The 22,865-nt window shown below is 32.0% G+C and overlaps 4 protein-coding genes across 5 annotated transcripts; 3 read left to right on the top strand and 1 right to left on the bottom strand.

The window, feature by feature from the left end:
• The first annotated feature begins 3,250 nt into the window (after positions 1–3,250).
• On the top strand, positions 3,251–9,460 carry LOC124842164 (ATP-dependent zinc metalloprotease FTSH 10, mitochondrial-like). 2 transcript variants are annotated; one of them, XM_088109471.1, is made up of 8 exons: positions 3,251–3,529; positions 3,627–3,837; positions 3,933–4,004; positions 4,592–4,731; positions 5,476–5,949; positions 6,124–6,891; positions 8,297–8,524; positions 8,738–9,460. In XM_088109471.1, exons 1-8 carry the CDS (start codon positions 3,485–3,487, stop codon positions 9,218–9,220), a joined length of 2,421 nt encoding a protein of 806 aa, XP_087965597.1. In that variant the 5' UTR covers positions 3,251–3,484; the 3' UTR covers positions 9,221–9,460. The 2 variants fall into 2 exon arrangements, with proteins under 2 accessions (XP_087965597.1, XP_047174549.1); XM_047318593.2 differs by having other exon boundaries at positions 3,615–3,837.
• A 4,125-nt stretch (positions 9,461–13,585) lies between these two features.
• Positions 13,586–16,246, top strand: LOC124842216 (uncharacterized protein C24B11.05-like). Its single transcript, XM_047318658.2, has 9 exons — positions 13,586–13,902; positions 14,084–14,164; positions 14,260–14,325; positions 14,553–14,650; positions 14,758–14,795; positions 14,897–14,987; positions 15,085–15,366; positions 15,686–15,751; positions 15,887–16,246. Exons 2-9 carry the CDS (start codon positions 14,104–14,106, stop codon positions 16,034–16,036), a joined length of 852 nt encoding a protein of 283 aa, XP_047174614.1. The 5' UTR covers positions 13,586–13,902; positions 14,084–14,103; the 3' UTR covers positions 16,037–16,246.
• A 1,322-nt stretch (positions 16,247–17,568) lies between these two features.
• On the top strand, positions 17,569–18,372 carry LOC124842186 (small ribosomal subunit protein bTHXc-like). The gene is made up of 3 exons (XM_047318619.2): positions 17,569–17,769; positions 17,873–17,937; positions 18,044–18,372. Exons 1-3 carry the CDS (start codon positions 17,604–17,606, stop codon positions 18,176–18,178), a joined length of 366 nt encoding a protein of 121 aa, XP_047174575.1. The 5' UTR covers positions 17,569–17,603; the 3' UTR covers positions 18,179–18,372.
• Positions 18,373–19,495: 1,123 nt separating this feature from the next.
• On the bottom strand, positions 19,496–22,154 carry LOC124842165 (scarecrow-like protein 30). Its single transcript, XM_047318594.2, has one exon. The coding sequence runs from the start codon at positions 21,766–21,768 to the stop codon at positions 19,654–19,656; it is 2,115 nt and encodes a 704-aa protein (XP_047174550.1). The 5' UTR covers positions 21,769–22,154; the 3' UTR covers positions 19,496–19,653.
• Positions 22,155–22,865: the final 711 nt, after the last annotated feature.

The following is a 22,865-nucleotide window of genomic DNA, read 5'->3' as shown; positions in this document are numbered from 1 at the left end:
CCTAACTTGGGCGTCGGAGTACCTTTTGCAGGTACATCCACCCCCGTCCAAAAGGAGACCGATCGGCTTGCGCCAACACCGATCGACCAGCAGCTGGAGTTTGGAGGCGAGCGAGCAGCCCCGACACATCAACAGGTTAGTTTCTCGGTCCCAAAACTTTCCACCGAAACTTTCCCACGGTGGGCGCCAAAATGTTTCGGTGGAAAGTTTTGGGACCGAGAAACTAACCTGTTGATGTGTCGGGGCTGCTCGCTCGCCTCCAAACTCCAGCTGCTGGTCGATCGGTGTTGGCGCAAGCCGATCGGTCTCCTTTTGGACGGGGGTGGATGTACCTGCAAAAGGTACTCCGACGCCCAAGTTAGGCGTGTGATTTGAAGAGCCTCGGCTCTTGGTTGAATATTTAGTGAATGATTATCACTATTGAGTATTTGAGAGTCATGTAGAGTAAGTGGAACGTACCTGGCTTTTGGCCCTGGCTTTGTATTTATAATTTATCTCATGGATCCTGAGCTGATATAAGCCCAATAAAATATAAACAGAATAAGATATAAACAGATTACCTGAATATCCGGTTGGTTGTTTGTAACCACTCGGTTAATATTTTATACTATACAATTATATTTTTATATTTATGAATTTTTCCACTTAAATAATAAAATATTTATATTTTATCTCGTTTAAATAATTTAAACGAGTGATTAAGATAAATCGTTCTATATTTTGACGGGCTCCTATTCGGTTCTTATTATTTTGTGACTGTTCAGAGTTTCTTTTTTAAGTGATGATAATCATAGTAAGTTTTTCAGGTAGCCAAAAGTGCAGTAAGTTAATAAAATTAAAAGGTCAAGAAATAATTAATATGATAATTTTAAACCTGATTTTAATTTATTATTAAGTTAGTTAGTTTTAAATTTTAAAATTAAAAATTATTTACTTTATTGACGGTTGGATAAGTATTTTAGAAAATATTAATTAAGTGAGAAATGTTTTATATTATATTTTGGTGGAAAATGTGGATCTCTCCAACTTTATCTCTAGTAGCAGATGGGAAAAAATGGATTAGAGACTAAAGAAAGCAATTTAGTAGATAAAAAAGAAAGAAAGTAATAATTATATATATCATCATACAGAGAATCATATAAAGAGATTATTTTCTATTTGTGTATATATATTTTTATCCATTTTATTCTTCAAATAACAGTTTTTGAAATTAAAATGACTATATTATCAATTCCATTCTTTATATTCTTTTTAGTTTTTTTATATTTAACTATCTTTTTGAACTAAAATAATTATCTATAAATAAAAATTATGTACAACAAAACCGTAAAAAATATTTATTTTTATTTTTATAATAATAATAATAATAATAATAGTTTTATTATTTTTATCATCAAAATATATATATATATATATATATATATATATATATATATATATATATATATATATATATATATATACATACGTGTTATGCATACACATGTGTTTCTAATAGTATTTATTACTTAATTAATTGAAATTTCATTGGCGATTATATAACCTCATTTTTTTTTATATTATTTTGTAAATATGTATATAAAAAAATATTAAAATATTGTTAATAATAAATGGTAACATAGAAATAGATAATATTTTAATAAAGTAATTTTCTCATCATTTCTCTACGATTTTCTTAAACTAATAATTTTTATTGTTACTCTATTTTTTTCTATTTTTTTTTTCACAAACTGTTCATAAAAAGAATGGAAAACAAGTGAAAGAACGACCAAGTCCTAAATGGTATATTTTACTCATGATAATGCAATTTTATTAAAAAAAATCAGTGTTCCTAAATAATAAATGCGGTGAGTCAAAATAAAATACTCAATAATAATAATGTTTTTGTTTTTAATAATAAATGTATATGTTAGGTTTAGTAATTTAGTCTCTGTATTTATATATTTATTTTGTTTTGATTAGACTTCTTACTTTTGTTGTTAATTTTAATACATTTTAAAAGTGTTATATGTTAACATTTAGATTCTTTAGTGTCAAAATTAAAAGTATTTATCTTGAAACGATTCTGATATGAACATTTACATCTTTCACGAGAAAATAAAGTAATTTTCCCATGAGACACTTTTGAATGATAATGATATAATCTTTTTGTTGATTAACTTAATACTTGAATTTTGTACTCATTCACAATCATTATTAATAATAATATTTTAAGAGTTTTAAGATTATTAGTGAAAAAAAACATATACTCACTTTTTTATGATAATAAAAAATAACAAAATTATTATTATTATTATTATATTCTTATAATTATAAAATTAAATGTAAATAATTTTATAATTTTATTGTAAATAGTTTTTATTATTTTATAAATAATTTTATAATTAAAAATATAGTTAAGTTTAGAAAAGAGATCAAATTAAAAAAATTATTAAAGAAATAATTAAAATAGGTTAAATTTAAAAATATGATTAAAATTGATAAAATAATGATGTCAATTTAAAATAGAGTTTATTTAAAAGATAAAATTAGAAAACAATTGTAGACAAAAAAAATTATATATAATATAGATAGAATAAAACATAATAATAAATACAAAAACTAAAACATAAAACTGAGAAACATCATATAACATTGAAATTTCAATTAACGAAAACAAAATTATTCACGGGTTAAAACCAACCTTCCAAGAAAAAGAAAGTCAAGTTAAAATAATTACATCATTTTAATTTTATTATTATTATTATTATTATTATTATTATTATTATTATTATTATTATTATTAGGGTTAAATATGTTTTTAGTCCCTAAATTATAGGTCGTTTCTGGTTTTCGTCCCTCTTTCAAAGTAAGTACAATTTGGTCCTCATTCTTTTCGAAACGTTCGTTTTAGTCCTCGAAAACTAAACACTATTTAAAAATTTGGTCCTCATTTAGCAACAAATGAGGACTAAAACCAAAATTCCGAAGATTAAAACGAACGTTTCGAAAAGAACGAGGACCAAATTGTACCTTACTTTGAAAGAGGAACGAAAACCAGAAACGACCAATAGTTTAAGGACTAAAAACATATTTAACCCTTATTATTATTGATACTATCATGGCTTAGAAAACAAAAATTACAGTTTACAACATAAAAAAAACATTTTCAACCGAAAAAAAAAACAATGAACAATTTATTTGTGGAGGAAAAGTTGTTAGGTATGTTCGTATTTTGTGAAGAAAGCTAACAAGTTGGGCTTGTGATGATTTCAATATTTCAAAGCTTAAGTGTTGTAAGGAGAAGGCGAATCTTGTGATCCAAACACAAACACGCCTTTAAACCATCCCGATCCAATTCAAGCGTTAAGTTAATGTTTTCTCATTTTGTTCTGTTGGACAAAAAAAGACCACTACATCAAATTTTACCAGATAGTTCCTGTTTGCATTTTTTTCTCTCTTGCAATTGTCTACTTCGACCAATAAATCATTTTTCTCCAGGAGCATGAATTTTTCAAGGATTGCGCGCTCTCTGTCGCGCTCATCTAGAGTAAGTTTTCACTTCCCCTTCAATTCAATTGATTTTCTTTTTACTAATAGTCATAAAGGGTTAATTTTTATGCTTGGGGTAACAGAATTTATCACAGGGTAATGGGGGGTTGGGAACCCTTACAGGAATACAACGGACGAATACATGTTCTGATGGAGCGGAATCGGTATTAGGGTTTGTTAGGAGCTATGTTTCTTCTGCCAGAGCTTCCAATTACCGCATCTTTTCCTATTTTCCTGATTTTAAATCCGTTGCTGCGAACCCTAGGGTTCGCCGATTGTTTTCCAGTGAAGCCCCGAAGAAAAAGAGTGAGTTTTACTGGGCATGAAGTGTGTTTAGCTCGTGATTGAAGGTTCTTCAATGAGTTTAAAGAATTGAACTCAGTTCTTTATTTGTTTGGCAGATTATGAAAAGTTTTTTCCCAAAGAGAAGAAGGAAGCACCGAAGGAAAATGGCAAAAAATACGATTCTAAAGGTAAACATAGAATCTTTGTGTACACCCTGAATTAGGAAGATAACTGTGATAACTGATGTAATGAGTAAAATGGAGGGTGTATTTCTTGTAATTTATATGTTGAACTAGTTTTGTGTATGAGAGTTAAGTAGGTTTTGTGTGTTTCGGGTTGCAAATACTCGAGGGAGGATTTGATAGCTTTTCCTTGCTATAAGTTTATGTGTGGTTATCTGTCCTTTTGGATCTCGACGAGTTTATTTTTTTCTATTGCCCGTGTAGATTTTTTAGTGTTGGTTTTTAGAACATGAACTTTCTTTTTTTAAGATGAAAGATGGAGAATCAAGCGGCATTCAATTCTATTGTCCATATCAAAGGCTCTATTTTCTGTCAACTTGAAACTTCAATCACAACTTTATTGTGTATGGGGCATTTTGGGTTTTGAAACTTGAGTTCCAATCCCAAAATGTGTTCTCTATCTCTCAGTGGCTGCATTGATTTACATGGGGATTTGTATGTTTTTGTAAGAGTTAATCATATAACTGTATTCCAGTTTATCGAAAGGGTACCACTAACAACTTTTAATGCCTGGATTCTCTATTTAACTTCAGACAACTCAAATGCAAACGCAGAAGAACATGGAAATTTTCAGGAAACATTCATGAAGCAAGTTCAAAATATAATCACCCCATTATTGGTTATGGGGCTATTTCTTTCAACCTTTTCTAATGGTCCCCGTGAACAGCAGGAGGTAATCACAACTTCTTTGTATTAGTACAGCCAGTCCTTATTTTAATTTACTTAAAAGGGTGAAGTTGGTTCAAGAACTCAATACATGAATATTATGTGTATTCCATATGATGAAGATGAAGGCAATGATTTTAAATGCATGAGAAGTGAAACTTTGTACCATATGACTCCACACTTATTTTGATTTTATTGGTAAAGGGGGAAAATAGAAATATTAGAGAGATTATGAGATATAATATTTGAGTTCTGTATTGTGTATTATAATACTTTATTTGCTGAGACTGTCATCTAGTACCTTCTTAGGCATCACTCTACAGTTTCTTATCTTCTTTCTTGTCCCCCTGTTGTTTAAGTACTTTTATATTAATTGATTACGTTCAATTCATTTTAGTTAGTAATATATTTTTTTTCTGCCAAATTTACCTATCGTGACTGCAAATGTGTGTGTATATCTGCGGGATAAGCTTTGTTCTGCTGCAGTTGACTGCTTAGGCTGTAGCTCTCTAAAAGAAGAACACTATTAGGATAGGCTTTCTATCCCATTGCATTGTAGCATCTAGTTGCAAGTCTTAAACTGGATTGGGTTTTTAACAATGGTTGATCTTTTTCTAGATCTCGCTTTCTCAGAGGGTGTCTTTTGGATTATTATTATAATGTGAATCCAACCATGTGCCTTTTGGCTAGGGTTTCTTTAATTTCATTGTTATCATCCTTCTGACATTGACCAAAGTTTGATTCTTTGCAGATTAGCTTTCAGGAATTTAAAAATAAGCTTTTGGAACCGGGATTAGTAGACCATATTGTTGTCTCAAACAAATCGGTTGCCAAAGTATATATAAGGAACTCTCCTCGCAACCAAATAGACAGTGAAGTAGTCCAAGGGACCCTGCCTGCAAAGGAATATGGAGGTCAGTATAAATATTATTTCAATATTGGAAGTGTTGAGTCTTTTGAGGAGAAGCTACAGGAAGCGCAAGAAGCTCTTGGCATTGACTCTCATGATTTTGTGCCCGTAACATATTCTGCTGAGATGGTTTGGTACCAGGAATTGATGAGATTTGCACCAACACTCTTATTGTTGGGATCTCTCTTGTATATGGGAAGGAGAATGCAAGGTGGATTTGGTGTTGGTGGAGGTGGTGGTGGTAAGGGTGCTCGTGGAATATTCAACATAGGGAAAGCCCCGGTTACAAAAGTAGACAAAAATACTAAAAATAAGGTTGGGAGATTACTGTTTCTTCTGTCAATGACACGACTGATGTTTTTTCTATTTGTTTTAAATAACATGTCCAATTTTAATTATTTCCTCTAGGGAAGTAGTGCTGGCAAGTGACTTTGCAATAAGTTCATTTAAGAAACATATTTATCTTCTTTTTTGTTTTATTTTGTTTAGATCTATTTTAAAGATGTTGCTGGCTGCGATGAGGCAAAACTTGAAATTATGGAGTTTGTCCATTTCCTCAAGAACCCAAAGAAATATGAAGAACTCGGTGCAAAAATTCCAAAAGGTGCTCTCTTGGTGGGTCCTCCAGGAACAGGAAAAACACTTCTAGCAAAAGCAACTGCAGGGGAGTCTGGGGTGCCATTTCTTTCTATATCTGGTTCTGATTTCATGGAAATGTTTGTTGGTGTTGGAGCATCAAGGGTGAGAAACTTGTTTCTGGAAGCAAGGCAATGTGCTCCGAGTATAATATTTATTGATGAGATTGATGCAATTGGTCGAGCAAGGGGGCGTGGTGGTTTTTCTGGTTCAAATGATGAGCGTGAAAGTACATTGAATCAATTGTTGGTGGAAATGGATGGTTTTGGAACCACTTCTGGGGTTGTTGTGTTGGCAGGAACAAATAGGCCTGATATCTTAGATAAAGCTCTTCTTAGACCGGGGCGATTTGACCGCCAAATAGCAATTGACAAACCTGATATTAAAGGTCGAGACCAGATATTTCAGATCTACTTGAAGAAGATCAAACTTGACCGTGAACCTTCATATTATTCTCAAAGGCTTGCAGCCCTTACTCCTGGATTTGCTGGAGCAGACATTGCTAATGTCTGCAATGAGGCGGCTCTGATTGCTGCAAGGAGGGAGGTGACACAAGTCACAATGGACCATTTTGAGTCAGCCATCGATAGGATCATTGGTGGTTTGGAAAAGAAGAACAAGGTATGTCTTTATAAGTTTTTATATTCTTTTGAGGTAGGATTATGTATACAAGGGTGGAGTTGGATGTTTAGTTTATAGAATTAAAAGTCTTGCAGATTATGGGAAGCCGTATGGAGATATTATAAGAGAGCTGGATGTTTTAAGTTTAATTTAATACATTAATGATCCCTATGTTTGCAATTGTGGTTGGCGTGGCAGCTATTGCAGCAAAGATGGGCGTAGTGCAGTGGTGAGGCACAACAAATTTGTTGCATTGTGTTATAGAGTCGTGGGTCCTCAGGGTTTCATGTAGTATTATCATTTCTCATCTGTTGGGCCTTGGTCCTCAATTTGAGTCCAAAATCATATTTTCATGGGGGCTGCTTTTTAATTTATAATGTGTATAGTTATCCACATTATAAAATAATAATGTAATAGTATTAATTATATAAAAAAAATTCAAATAATTACTTATAATATAATAAGCATAATATCTGATGTAATGAAAATAGTAGTAATAAAAGTATAATAAACTAACTAATTAGTAATAAAACTGAATTATACTAATAATATAATAAACTAAATAATATTTTTTTAATAATATAGTAATAATAGTAAATTTGTACACAAGATATATAATAAATACAAAAATAATGTAGGTATTACTGAAACACAACACACACACACACATATATATATGCATATTAGAAAATTCACAAATTTAGAATAAAGGTCATCCCACTATCTCATTTTTAGTGTTGGCCGCTTCAGGGTCCGGGAATGGCAACTATGAATGACAAAATATTGTTAAATTTGAATTAGTTTGTCTTTCCTTCTAAGTTACTGGGAGGTGAATGAAACGGAAGAAAAGTTTGGGATGTTCATTCATGTAAAATATTATTATTTTTAGATGTAATTGTTTAATTACATGTATAATCCTATATATTTTATTTGTTTATCTAATAAAAGTGCTAATGAATGAAATGATATTTCTAGAACATTAGACAAAAATGGTGGATTAAATTTAGCTAGCTGTTTTCTTAATACATAGTGAATATACCCTGATTTCCTCCCCGCTATAGACTGTGAAAAGCTTTTCTTTATCTCCTGAATTAAGATATGTTGCATAAAATTTATCCAGCCAAAGTTTGATTTAATGAATTTGAACAATGTGATTTATGCTGAATGTAGGGCCCTTTCATTTTTATGTTTGAAAGGACAGACTGATATACTCGGTCATTTTCTCTGTCTGTTTCTAATCTTCAGAAATGTTTTTATCTTAGAATTTTGTTGTGAGTTAAAAACTTCATGATGCCGAAGCTGCTATGCTACTTTGAATTGAAAATGTTAAACTAAAGAGGATTTGAAACTCTTTGCCTTTTCCGTTATTGTTTAGTGTTGTCTAATACCTCTGTTTCCTAACCAGGTAATAAGCAAGGTGGAAAGGCGTACTGTTGCGTTCCACGAATCAGGCCATGCTGTTGCAGGTTGGTTCTTGGAACACGCTGAGCCATTGTTAAAAGTAACCATCGTTCCGCGTGGCTCAGCAGCTCTTGGATTTGCACAATATGTTCCAAGCGAAAACCTTCTCATGACAAAGGAGCAGCTTTTTGATATGACTTGCATGACACTTGGTGGTCGGGCTTCTGAGCAGGTAGTTTTGTCGTTTTTCTTAACTACCTTCTCTCTTCTGTTTCTCTTCAATACATTTTTCTATATGGCTACTTCTCAGTGTATTATATCTTTCTGGTGTAAATCTTGTCACTTCTTTATTTTACGTTGTTTAACGGTTTCTCCTTGTCTGATGTTTGATGCTTTCCAAATATCAGAGGCATGAAAATGATGTTTCCCTCCCTTGTCACTGCAGGTTCTTATAGGGAGAATATCAACAGGGGCACAAAATGACTTGGAAAAGGTTACCAAGATGACATATGCCCAAGTAGCAGTTTATGGTTTCAGCGACAAAGTGGGTCTCCTTTCCTTCCCTCCAAGAGAGGACTCATTTGAGATGTCCAAACCATACAGCAATAAAACTGCCGCAATCATTGACAGCGAAGTGCGCGATTGGGTGAACAAAGCATACGAACGAACGGTACAGCTAATCGAGGAACACAAGGAACAAGTTACTCAACTTGCTGAGTTGTTGCTTGAAAAAGAAGTACTTCATCATGACGACTTGGTTCGAATTTTAGGTGAGCGACCATTTAAGGCCACTGAAGCCACTAATTATGATAGATTTAAGAAAGGCTTTGAAGAAGAGGATGAAAAGGTTGCAGAAAGTACCATTGTAGATGTGCCTCAGGAAGGTGGCGGATCTTCTCCCTTAGAGCCCCAGGTTGTTCCCAGATAGTTACCAAATACATCTTTCTTGTTGTACATGACTTTCACAACCAACACTCATGGTAACTGCTAAATAAACTCTTCCATTTCACTCGTACCAACTAAGATGTAGAATTCATATTTATACAAATCTGCCTGCACAATATTCTTTTTTTGCCATGTTTGGTTTTCATTTTCACTGAACTGTTTGAAGTTAAGGTTAACATTCTCCCCTTTCAAATTGGAATTACATTGAAATTTTCATGTTTAACACTTTTTTAATTTATTTTCTTTAATTCCTATTTTATCCAATGTTGTATGGAAAGTTTGGTAGTGCAGGTGGAAAGAAAGTAAAAGTAAAAATGCTCTTGGAAATTGGTGAGATATTGGGTGGAACACATGATGATAGATATTAAAATTCTAACTATTGTTTAAAGATGACGATTTTTTTTAGATTCTTAACATTTTTGTGGATTTGAGAACTTTTTTAACATTGTGCTACGAATCTAGAAGAAATTAAATTTTAACCACGAAAATTGTGGTCGTAAGATAATTTTGATTGTTTTAATCGTCAAATATTTGTTATTATTATAGATTATTTTTGTCTTTTACTGTTATATTTATTTCTCATTATATTATTTATCGCTTTCTCTTTTTGACATATTTAGAGGCTTTTGAAAATCATTTAGGTGTGTTCACTTAAGGGAGATTAGTGGAAGGATTTGAGAGTAAATTGTGTGTTATTTTTTTTTAATAAATTTGGAGGTGATTGAGAATGAATTTGAAAGTAAAGTTTGTAAAAATCTGTGTTGATGTAATAGATTAAAAAATATTTTAATAAATATATAATGAAGATTACTAAATTGTCCTTAATGATAATATTAATATAAAATAATACTTATGAGTAATATTTTTGATAAAAATTATTTAAAATAATAGAATTAAAAAAATTAATAAATAATTAAAATAGAGAAGAGACACATAGATTATAATAGAGAAATATAAATTTTATAAATTCTTTGGATAAATTTTAACATAAATATTTTTAGAAAAATAAGTTAAAATATAAGATTATTGTTTTATTTTTGTAATTAAAATTAATATATTATTATTATATAATATTACTATTAGTATTTTACATTATTATTATTATTATTATATGATATGAGATACATATAGGAGTGTGGAGTGGGAGAAGGGCAACAAATTATATACAGGAAAGGAACTCATTACATAAATGAGTGCAATTGATTATCTCTGCACAAATTAGGGATATTATGGTAAAAAATATTTTATCTTTGCAAATCTGCTGTGATAAATCCATCCGCACAATGAGCAAACGAACACTTCCTTAAAGTACTCTCATAAATAAAGTTAATTTCAACTTTTTCTACTTAATTTGTGCATAAGAGTGTTGTTTTGAACATTCTTTTCATTTTCTTCCATTTTTTTTCCTATGGTATGTTTAGGTTTATGATATTTGTTTTCTCTCGTTTTCTTCTTTATTTTTGTATGTTTGTTATGACCATTTTTATGTTTAAAGAGCTCTTCTTTTACCAGTTTTTTCTTTATTTTGGATTGTTTTGTTTATTTCTTCTTCGTTATTTTTTTTTCATTGTCTTCGTTCACCATTTGATTATTGTTTCGATATTTTTTATTGATAACTATTATTGACACCTTTATTTGTTGTATGAGATGTACTTCTCATTCAAGCGTTATGTACTCATGATATATTTTTATCTTTACCATTGTAATGTATTTATATGTATCATGGTAATTTTAGAGAATGATGAACTCTAAACTCTAAATATTATATACATAACCTTAAACCTCATCAATGACTTTCAAAAAAGAATTCATCCGAAAAATATAAACACAATAAAATCCCACCTCCATAAAAAATAAAAATAAAGTTGACATCACTAGCTGAAAATGTTAAATTAATAAATATTTTAAACGTGAACTAGAGAAAACGGGTCTTCTTTCCTTCCCTTTATAGTCTCAGGTTGTTGAGAGACAGTCGCCAAATACACGCTTCTACAATCAAAAGTTACTCAGTCCAACATAGTTATTATGTTACATTCGAATTTTCATCACACTTTCACTTAATCAACACCAAAATTATAAATTATGTAACAAATCATATGGAACGTCATCAGTGACCGCAAAAGCAAACAACACTAAATGTGTACAGATATTATTTTAATTAACACCAAAAAGATTAAAATCCTACCAATGATTGCTTTAAAAAAATACATGGTTTGTATTTTGGTCTATTTTTTTTAGAATAATCATAAAAAATATGATTAAAGAGATAATCCGTTTGATTAGTTGTTGTTAATAAAAAAAAGGAAAATGATACTTGAACAACCATTTTTGACAACATTTAGACACGTGCACACGTGTCAAAATCTGAGTGGTCCAGTTGGAAAAATTAAATAAAAATGGACCACTCAGATTTTGACACGTGTGCGCTGTGTCTAAATGTTATCAAAAATGGTTGTTCAAGTGTCATTTTCCTAAAAAAAATAGGTTGTATTGCTGAGTCTCCTCTCCGGAGAGTTCGCATCACGTGGAATTACAAACATACATTTTATAAATTTATTTAAGTTCACATACACGTTTACACCTTGTCAATTATTATAATTTGAAAACTAAAAAATAATATAAATTTATTTTGACTATTTTTAGTCTTGAAAAATTAAAATTATAAGAAATTATAGGTACTATTACATTTATATAGCAAATTATCAATTCATACAACTTTAAGATAACTATTATAAAGATTAATAAATGTAAAAATAATATAAGTTTTTTACTGTTTCATACTCGTATTACTTTTTCAATAAAAAATTCAGTCAACACAAGAATCTAAAAGAAATCTTCACCTTTCAAAATCGCGTTTGTCATTCGTCGAGCGTCTCTATCTAGAAAACTTCCTATGCTTAATAATTAATTAAATAACTGCAATTAATTATACAAACTATATTATTTAGCACGTGAAGTAATCTCATTTTTTTTAGGTTGGACCTTTCTTCATTTCATCAGCACATTATTCATTTCTTCTGAGATAAAAGAAAATAATATATTCTCACTTGTTAGAATTTATTTTTAAGACTATTTTTCATGAATTCAGACTGTTTAGTATTAATTAAATCAAATTTTAGAATAATTAAAATAATTTCAAAAACTAATTTTAATATATGAGAAAAAAAGACACAAATGCTTTAAGAATATTTGTTAAGAAATTGGTAGAGTGGTAAGAAAAATAGCACCATCCGCTTGAATCAGACCAAACGAAAAATCAAATTTTTTCATAAATAGGTTAAAAATTGGACTCGGTCAATATAGGTTAAACTCGAACAAGACCTACCAACTTCCAAAATATATAATATTTTAAAATTAATTAAATATGATTACTTCTTGTAGAAGAAATTAATTTATTAAGCTGTTACATACAGTGTTTTAAATAATTAAAATAAATAATATTTTAAAATTCAATATGAATCATGAGTTTATCAATATACCAGATTAATAAATAATTCAAAGTAACTAATAAATTAATGCTAGAATTCAAATGCTTAGTAATGAAATCATTAAAATCTGTTGTGCTTTCTACTATATTCAGCGATTACTCTCTGATCATTTTTCCTAATTGGACAAACTAAATTTGTCATGATTAAAAGAATTAGGTAATGTAATTAATAACATTAAATTTTTCTTAAAATTGTGTTTTTTAAGTTACTTATGCATTGATGATATACGTGCTCTACTTTTTAAATACTACCTCTCAATTTAATTATAAACAAAATTGTTTACTTTAAAAATCGTAATTAAATTCTAAATTACTTTTAAAGTATACATTGAATGTATGCTTTTTTAAATGCATTCAAAGCTAAATAATTACTATTTATTCAATAATACTATAATATAATAATTAATTATAAGATTATCATGATAAATAAGATTAAAAGGTAGTTAAACTCTTATTAAATTATTATTAAGTAAAAGGTTAAAAAAGACTATAAATATAAAATTTAGATAAAACATTTAATATTTTTATATTTATCACATTTATTGAAATTTGAATTAACGAGCATTGACTAAGTTAAACGTTAGAATATAGTTACAAATAGCCAATCCGATAAAATAATTCAAATAGAGTTGAAGAAAATTAAACATATTTACACTTAAAGAAAAATATGATCGGTTGAACAAAGCTAATAGTATTAGTAATTTTAAAGTTGGAATGATTAGTTTCTACAAAGCCATGAATTTTATTTATGGTTTCTTCATTGTTATTAATGAAAAATTAGGAAAAAGTATTTTTAGAGGGTATAAAATGACTCAATATATAAAGAAGTGAAGAACGTTTTTGATAAAAAAAAAACAGAAAAAAAAAACTGAAGAAGGTGGCAATAGGGGATAATTAGAAGAGACAAGTCAGAAAGAAAGGGATGGCATGAAAAAACCATTTCATCTTTTCTTTCTTTCTTCTGTTTCCAGATCTTCAAACTACTTAAAACGTCGTTGTCGAACGGTTTAGAATCAACAATTCAGCACTTGAAAGGAACCCATTCTCTCTTCTTTTCGATGTTCTTTTCTATATAAAGTCTCTCCGCTTCCTCTTTCTCTCCCTCATTCTATTTCATTCCTTTCATCCTCACTCTAACATTACTGAATTGTGCTCGCCCCCACTTTGTTTTTTTCTCAGTAAGAAGAAAAAAGTTTTCGTTTTCATGTTAAATTTTATTTTTTTTCTCTGGGATACCGGGAAATGTGCTTCGAGACGAAGATACGCTGTTTCATTTATGTTTCTGTGTTGGGGTTGTTTTTGTTTTTCGCTTTATGTTTTCCTCGCTAACTGTGGTTTTGATCTTTATACTTTAATTAGGCTGAGAAGTTCAAGCAAAAATGGAAGACGGGCATAACTTCCAGGACGTTCAAAAGCCAAAATATGATTGTCTTTTGTTTGGTAAGCCTTCACGATCAATGGTGATTTCTCTCTCTCTCTCTGCGCTTGGTTGTTCTGCTTAGGTTTGTTTATTTATTTATTTTGTATAATTTCAGATCTTGACGACACCCTTTATCCCTATAGTTCTGGAGTCTGTCAGCAAATAGCAATGAATATCGAAGGTACTGAATTTATAGGGTTCCATTATTTGAATGTCAAAAAAATTATGCAGTATAGGACAATTATATCTTATTATTTTGTTTAGGATGTTTATCTTTTTCATGTACACATTCGTCTCAAGAATATGCCTTGAAATTAAAGGGATAAAAAAATGCTGTCCCGTTTTTATATTTGTAAAAGTATCTGGAATTAGCAGAACTTAAAACAAGAAAATTCTGGTTTATTTTAGAATATATGATTCAAAAGCTTGGAATAGATGCTGATAAAGTTGCTGAATTAAACGTTCCGCTGTATAAGACTTATGGAACAACAATGGCTGGTCTAAAGGTATGATTTTTATAAACCTTTAAATGAATTGTATTAGAAACATTTCTTTAGACAAAACCGATGTTTAACAAGAATCAGTCCTTCTTTCTCTTGTCCGCTCTCACCAGGCAATTGGCTATGACTTTGAGATCGATGAGTATAATAGGTAATTTGTCTACATATTTGTTTCTTTTCTGCCCATTTTTCTACTTAGCCATTCATTTCAATCTAGTTTAAACCATGTGGAATTGTCCTTTGATTGAACAGTTTTGTTCATGGGAGATTGCCATATAATGTGCTGCTGAAACCTGACCCTGTTCTCAGGGGAATTCTGCAAAGCTTGCCTATTAGGAAGATTGTAAGTTTCTATGTCGCTTTCTTATGATGAAAATAGTACTTGTGAGAAATGCTGTCTTCAGGGTGATGATGATGTCTGTTCTTGATTTCCCTTTCAGATATTTACAAATGCAGATTCGAACCATGCAATTAGTGCACTTAAAATCCTTGGATTGGAGGACTGCTTTGAAAGAATCATAAGCTTTGACACTCTGAATCCCTCCAACAACACCAATCCTTCTGAATCTAAACCTACCACCGCAGAAGTTTTGAACATCTGTGAGCATTTGCGCCGGCATGACTCTGATATGGTGCTTCCACGCACCCCCCTTGTCTGCAAACCCTTTGATGATGCATTTGAATGTGCTTTCAAGATAGCAAACATTGATCCTCAGAGAACAGTAAGAACATTCACCCTTCCCTCATTAGGTGTTAGCTGTTTCCTTTAGTCTCAAAGTAACTAATTAATAAGGTTGGTTTCCTTCAAAAGAAAAAATCCATTTTCGATTACTGAGAAGCAGAAATAGGCATAGGTTACCATGTTCTCAATATTTTTAACAAACATTGATCATAAATAACCAAAGGGTATTGAAACCTCTCACGGTTCTTAGTTTTTGCATTTTCATAGTTACTCCTCTGCTGCTTCTTTGGTTTTACATCTTTTTGCAACAGATGACATTATTTATTCTCTTCTGTTGTTGTTGCTTCTGCTCTTTTCAGTTGTTTTTTGATGACAGCATCCGCAATTTACAGACAGCAAAACGCTTAGGCCTCCACACAGTTGCGGTAAGAGTAATCAAATGATTCATAAGGAACATATTTTATGTTGCCTTTGGATACCTGCACACACTTGGAATCAAAGTATTCATATTCATTCTTTGAACTAAATACATTTGTAATTAAAATCCCATGTGAATGTAGGTGGGCACATCTGTTCGTACAACGGGAGTCGATCATGCATTGGAGAGTATTCATAATATGAGAGAAGCATTTCCAGAGCTTTGGGATGATGAGGAGAAGCACGAATTTGTGCACTACAAGGCTGGAATTGAAACATCAGTAAAAGCTTAGCTTAGAAGTTTGGAATGTCTCTCATGATTTGTGATTTTCTATTTATAATGTATATGAAAAACAACTGTAGTAGGAGATGGATCACACACAGCATATGAATGTTTTTGTGGTTCATTTTTCCTGATGTTTGTGTTGGATTTCATGTTGGGTCACCTTTCTTTTAACCCACATGCATCAAAATTAACCACATCATCATATATAATACATACATATATATATATATAAACTAGGGTTGGACACAGTTCAGTAAAAAAACTGTAAACTATAGTTAATCTATACTATTTGGTACTTAAAAAACTTAAACTATTTGTACTAAAAACCAATTATACTGTTTAACAATTCAGTTTAAAAATGACTTAGTGTACAGTTAACTGTGAACTGTACAGTTAATTGTGAACTGTGATTTATGTCATTTTCTATCATAATAGTTTAGGTCATTTTTATTATGGGTTTAGGAAACACCCTGTAATGATGCTCTGTTCCATGGAGAAACTTGATGCAGTGACGGGGTTTTGGGTGGGTCAGCTTGGATGAGATAGTTCTGTGTTTATTGCGTACCCTTGGTTGTTTAGGTACAATTTGGAGAAAGGACTCGTTCTGAGGGCTTTGGTTCTGAAGCATCTTCTCTCCAGAGGATTGGTGAAGAAGGATGCTAGCATCTTCACACCATTACGCAGATGACATAATGTTTGTGTGGATAAATTATTTTATTATTTTTTGTTTCTACCAAATTAATATTATTGACGTGTATTAATTAATTATGGGAATTTTACTTTATCGTGTTTTATTTTCTTCCGTAGTTTATTAATTTATGTCTTTGGAAAGAGTTTAGTGTTGATGAGTTGTCATGAATTAATTGAACATGGAATATAGTTAATTGAATTGTAGTATGATAAACTAAAAACTAATTAACTGAACTGTACTGCAGTATAATTGAACCAGAAAATAGTTCAGTTCTGTTATTTTGAACTATTTTTTAGTTCAATGCAGTTTTTCTGAACTGGTTTATAGTTAACTATAAATTTTTACCGTGTGCACTTTGCCCACCCCTAAAAACATTAAGATATAAATCTTTATAATGTGTTTATGGTGAATTTTTCTTTTTCGATTAATTTCTCATTTTTATTTCAAATCACAACTTATTTTAATATGGGATTCAGGATAGGATATGTATTTTTATAACATAACGTATTACGAGCAAAAAGTGTGAATACTTTTTATATTGAACATAGAATAAATTTACTAAATGTCAAGAAATTGAGACCACAAATAAAATCAGAGCATTTAGTTAAACGAAAACTATTGATTCATCATTTTTAATTTTTGAATTATGAAATTATGTAATAAAGGTTTTCTTGTAATATAAAATGAACTTGATATATAAATTTAGTTGAAGTTGTCTAATTTCATAAGATTAATTTTTCGAAATTCAAAATTATTAGAATAGAAGTTAGATAGTAAAAGTTAAAGATTTTCCATCCATTTTATTTAATATTTTTACTATATATTTGAGAGTTATATTAACTCTTTCTCTTGTCGAAGCTTATCCCTTGAGTTATCATCAGCCATGGCGTCACTACTGCTAGCATCACCTCCTCCACTTTCCACTCAATTGCACACTTCCACCTCTCACCTTTCCTTCTCTCACTCTCAAACTCTCTTCTCACCACTCTCCACTCCCTTCTCTTCCATCTCAGCCTCTGCATCCTCCACACTCTCTCCAACCCCTTCTGGTACTTTCTGCAACACTAAATCCATTTTTTAACGACTTTTTCTTTATTCTGCACGAATTCTAACTCCCCATTTCCCAATTTTATGTCTTTTCTTATCTCCCAGTGTACTGTGGCAGAGGGGACAGGAAAACTGCAAAGGGAAAGCGTTTCGCCCATTCGTTTGGGAATGTAAATTTCTGCTTCCATTTTCTCTTTTCGTCAATTTCTTTTTTAGTTTACTGTTAAGCTTTTCCTGGTTCTAATATTGTGAATGGGATTGGGGGTTTATTATTAGGCGAGGCCAAAGGACAAGAAGAAGGGTAGAGGGCCGCCGAGGATTTATGCTCCGCCGGCACCTTCCAAGAAAGACAGGTTCGAAGATAACGAGGTTGTGAAGATTGAAATTGACGAGTCCCTCTTTTCTGGTTGATTTTACTGGTGAATTGTAACTTTTGGGTCTTTCGTGGTTTAGCTGTTGATACATGATTCCGTTGTGACATACACAATTCGGATTTGGATAATGTTACAGCAGATTTTGTATTCATATCCTTGACTGAAGCAACTCTTTTTGTTTCTCTCGTTTTTCTGCACCATTTATGAATGGCCTTGCTTTGGAGTTTTGGACATGGGGATTCGAAAGACTCGTAAATTGTTATTTTAAAAACTAAAATAAAGGGTGCTTTTTTTGTTAGGGTCTGTGCTTCATTGGACTGTTAAGAAAAGTACCAGATGTTAGCTTAATGCACATTGGTTTTGATCAACCCAGGGCATATGATTGATAGTGTTTCTGTATGTTAGCTCCAAAAGAAAGGCACATTCATCTTCATTGTGCTAGATATTCATAAAAATAAAAGTTTTAGGGAAACTTTAAAATAGTCTTTCTGTGTATTGTGTATCATCGTTATTTTAGTGAAACTTTAAAATGATTGAAAAAGAGTTTTTTTTTTTCTGAATATGATTTTTTTAAAAGATAATTTCTATTAAGATTTAAAATAAATATTTTTAAAAGATTAATTAATTGAAACACACAATAATATATGAATGAGAATTAAATTGCTTCAGCCAAAGATACTATGATCTCTGTGAAAAGAGAGAAAAAAAATCATTGAATTGAAAATGGTACTGTTCATTGGTGAGGGCCATCAAATTGAGGAAGGACAGTGTGGAGGGCGAGGATAATTATGACTGAGTAAAGCAACACATGCAATAGAACTGTTGTGGCAAACCGCAATCAATGAATGAATAAAGGACCACAAAGAAATTAGTTTTTTTTTCCCATTGTAGAAAATTCTATCCATTTGCCAGCCTCATGGAATCAAAAGGCGTGCTTTGTTGAAATTGAGGGAAGGTGATAATAGGTATGTCTTTGTCAGTTAACAGATGAATATTTCACGTCTGAAATTCTCTTATATCCACACAGGTGGAGAATCATATCCAACTAATGACCAATATAGCAGAAATTCTGCTAATGTGACTTAATCTTATATACCGATTGATAATATATATAGACAGATACGTTGGGCTTCCTATCTGATGATGAAAAAATTTCGTTGATTGAGTACAACAGTGAAGATAAAAATAATCGCCAACTTTTCTATTTTCTATGCTGCTTTCTACACATATAAATGAGACTATTGTATTAATGAAGATGTATATTTCATTCTCAAATAGGGGATTTAAGAGATTATGGTGTATTCTATACTTGTTCATAAGAGCACAGGTGATAATGTATTTACACTAATCAAACTGAAATAAAACATGATCATGATACATTTTTATTTAAGTATAAATACACTCAAAAGTTATGCTCTTACATCTAAAAGAATTTTTCATGGCAATGAATGAGTTATGAGGTGGTCATTCCTCAAGCAGGAATCCATAAATGGGTTATGAGTTGGTCATTTCTCAAGCAGGAACCCAACAAGAAAGAGCAAAAAGAATACGTCCTTTCCATCCTTGCAAAACCCACTTGCCATCCTCATCTACTGTAAAATCTTTATGATATTCCTTCTTCACCATTTCCTTTACTTTGTTCACGAGGTCTCTGTTCAATGAAAGTTGCTTGAACCTTGCTCTCTGGTTTCTAACCTGCCATTGCTTGTAGGTCTCTGGCCTTTCAACCCTCTCTGCCCCCTCACATGCTATGACATTGATTGCGTCCCTTCCAAACAACCCTTTCTCAAACATAAGTCTAGATGGATCTTCCCGAGGCACATTAGCTTCAAACATATCAAACAATGCTGAGAAGTGGAAGAGTGCTTCCCTGAACCTTGTCAAGAAGAATGGTGCATTGTAGGTGCCATTGCCAACCCCATGCATGAAGATGGTCGGATTGATCCTCCTGATCAACCTCAGCACCGCATCTCTAGGACAGTCTACAGTCACAGTTTCATCCGACAGGTTCTTCAATCTGTACATACAGTTAACCACAGTTACTTCACTCCTATCAAGTTTGAGGTCCTCAAGTCTTATGGTTTCCCATTTCTGAGCAAGGCAATTGTACTCAAAAGGGACTCCAAATCTCTTGCAGTACTTCTCTAAGCGTCGCCCCGTCTCCTCTACCCTTTCAGCTGGCCTAAACCCTGACTGAGGAAAATCAATTCCTGTTATACGAATCTTTGGAGGACCGCCTGGTCTCTGTGAAAGCCGTTGGATGAGGCAAGGCCACTGGAAACCATAGCTAATCCCAAAGTCAATAATGTGAATACTGCTTTCACTTTGTGTAAACTTCAGAATAGTACGGTTAGCCATGAAAAATGACATCCAGTGAAATGGTGATGATGTGACATACACTCTGTAAGCTTTTAACATATCTGCAGCAGATGCTGACTGAAACAGCATGAACTTTGGTGTCCCAGCAGCTAACCTTGTCTCAAGGCCATCGGCAAAGTAGTGAGCCAAGCGCTGAAGTCCATCGCCTAAAGGTGAAGAGTGCTGCCTAATCTGCTTGAGGATTTCATTTGCAGTCCTTGGATCAAAGCTAGCCACAGCTTGTGCGCATTGAGTTAGCAAAGTCCATAAATCCACCGTTGTTCTTGCATTTTTTCCCTTGTTGGAACCTTTCTTCGAACGTGTTTTCTTCCCATTAGATCCTCCTGAATCAGCAAGCTGTAATGATGAAGGTTCACGGTCAGATTTACAAAAGGCTGGACTCTTGCCATCATTGTAAAGTAGCACTTCATCGAACATGCTACATAACTCCGAATCATCAGAGTAGACAGCTGAAAGCTTATTGCTTCTCTCCTCTTCTTCATGTGAGACATCATCTTTCATGAGATGGCTCCTCTTCTCCCTTGATCCTTTGCCTGTCCTCGTCACACTCTCTTCAATTACGCCCGCCTTGTTCTGCGACTGAATCAAATTCCAAGCTCCATTTGAAAATTGGAACCCAGCTTGTGCCTCTCTAATCAGATCAGGAGTAACATAAGCGTGTTCCGGAGAATTATGCAACGATCTTTGTAGCAAATAAGACTCAAAATCACCAGCACCGTTAAACTTATCAGACTCGCATGAATGGTCAGTGGTATAACTGCCGTAACTCTCAGAACTAGTGGTTCCACCAAAATTATCATCTGGGTCAGGGTTATCGTTAAATTGACGAGGTGATGATGGGTAACTATGAACCAAAGCATCATAGAATGATTTTTCAGCAGCCTGGAGTCTCAAACAATCCTGCAACATGCAGGGCTTGCGCTCCAAATCATCCTCTTCATCCATGAGGATATCACTTATAAACCTGAGCATGGGATTGCAGAGTTTAGTACTCTCTGTGTGTTCTCCGTCAGAGCTTGTCCCAGAAGAGGGAGCATCATCAGAGGCAGACTCTGACGGGGAACGTGAATCATCCAACTTGAATTTCCTTCCCCCGTTCGGATTCGTAAACACCGAGACAGATGAATCATCCAACTTGAACTCACTTACCCTGTTCTGATTCGTAAACAACGAGACAGAACCGTTTTCAGATATGAACCCATTTACCGAACCAGGAAAATTGTCCAAAAGGGAATCCATGGAGAGCATGCTGTTAGCCAGAATAGAATTCGAACAAAAACAACTGTACTTTCCACAGAGATCTAGTTCCTGAGGTGCTTTGCTATAGCAGACAAGAATCTTTGACTAAGCAGAATCTTCTACCACCCCAAAGACAGAACAATAACAGATCAAGCAAACAACAATATTGAAGAAATATTCAGAGATCTAACGAAAGCAACAGTGACTCTAGTCCTATACTTTTGGAAATATAGATTAAAACACAGAAGAATGAAGATATGAATGAATGAGAGAGAGAGAGAGAGAGAGAGAAAGAGGAACCTAGTTTTGTGAGGAGTTACCGAACCAAGACAATGGAAGTAAAGAGTGAGGAAAAGTAAAGCAGAGGAAGGTCCTGAATGGGAACATCTCTCTCTATTAATACATATATAATACTAATTTACAAGAACAAACCTTTGCCCTTTTCTTTTAAGGTTCTGAAGTTTCTAGGAAGGTGTACGTGTTTTTAAGGTGTGGGTCAGACACATTTTGTCACCACTACTTTCTTGTAATTATCGTGGGAATAAATTATCAATTTTAAATTATAAATAACTAATCACAAAATACAAGTTTAAAAACACACTATAAATTTTATTTTATTTATATTATGGTATGCATGTAATATTTGGTTTTGGATAGATATCTTAATTGGATGGTTGCATAGTCTTGGTGGGTGATGTATAGAAATATGTCCTGAAGTGATTAAGTAAAAATGGTAAACAAAAACTTTAATAAAATTCTTATTAAAATTTGATAAGAATTTTATATTTTATTTTAAATCTGATTTTGACTTTAATTCATTAATAGATTTTATTTATGATTTTTTTTTTAATTTATCAAACCAATTATATTATATACAATTTACAATTTCTCTTCTTCTTTTTTTTCTTTTCATTTTTTATTATCTTTCTCTTAATTCAGATAATTTCACATTCATTAAATTTTTTCCATATATTCACTCATTTATACCTTTTAACTCATCTTATTGACAAATTAATCCTACTTTCAACTTTTATTTATGATTTTTTTTTAATTTATCAAACCAATCATATTATTTACAAACTTTTACAATTTTTTACTTTTTTTTT

Source organism: Vigna umbellata, chromosome 3, assembly GCF_029865625.1.
Source record: "Vigna umbellata cultivar VRB3 chromosome 3, Vumbellata_1.0, whole genome shotgun sequence".
NCBI classification, from domain to species: Eukaryota; Viridiplantae; Streptophyta; class Magnoliopsida; order Fabales; family Fabaceae; genus Vigna; species Vigna umbellata.
This window is presented reverse-complemented; position numbering and strand designations above follow the sequence as displayed.

Bases quoted from the DNA above. Each gene is read 5' to 3' on its own strand.
- LOC124842164 (XM_047318593.2), top strand. From the start codon at position 3,485: ATGAATTTTTCAAGGATTGCGCGCTCTCTGTCGCGCTCATCTAGA. The intron at 3,838-3,932 runs GTGAGTTTTACT...TTTGTTTGGCAG, and splicing joins TGAAGCCCCGAAGAAAAAGA to ATTATGAAAAGTTTTTTCCC. The intron at 4,732-5,475 runs GTAATCACAACT...GATTCTTTGCAG, and splicing joins GTCCCCGTGAACAGCAGGAG to ATTAGCTTTCAGGAATTTAA.
- LOC124842216 (XM_047318658.2), top strand. From the start codon at position 14,104: ATGGAAGACGGGCATAACTTCCAGGACGTTCAAAAGCCAAAATATGAT. The intron at 14,651-14,757 runs GTATGATTTTTA...CGCTCTCACCAG, and splicing joins CAACAATGGCTGGTCTAAAG to GCAATTGGCTATGACTTTGA. The intron at 15,752-15,886 runs GTAAGAGTAATC...ATGTGAATGTAG, and splicing joins TAGGCCTCCACACAGTTGCG to GTGGGCACATCTGTTCGTAC.
- LOC124842186 (XM_047318619.2), top strand. From the start codon at position 17,604: ATGGCGTCACTACTGCTAGCATCACCTCCTCCACTTTCCACTCAATTG. The intron at 17,770-17,872 runs GTACTTTCTGCA...CTTATCTCCCAG, and splicing joins ACTCTCTCCAACCCCTTCTG to TGTACTGTGGCAGAGGGGAC. The intron at 17,938-18,043 runs GTAAATTTCTGC...GTTTATTATTAG, and splicing joins TCGCCCATTCGTTTGGGAAT to GCGAGGCCAAAGGACAAGAA.
- LOC124842165 (XM_047318594.2), bottom strand. From the start codon at position 21,768: ATGCTCTCCATGGATTCCCTTTTGGACAATTTTCCTGGTTCGGTAAAT.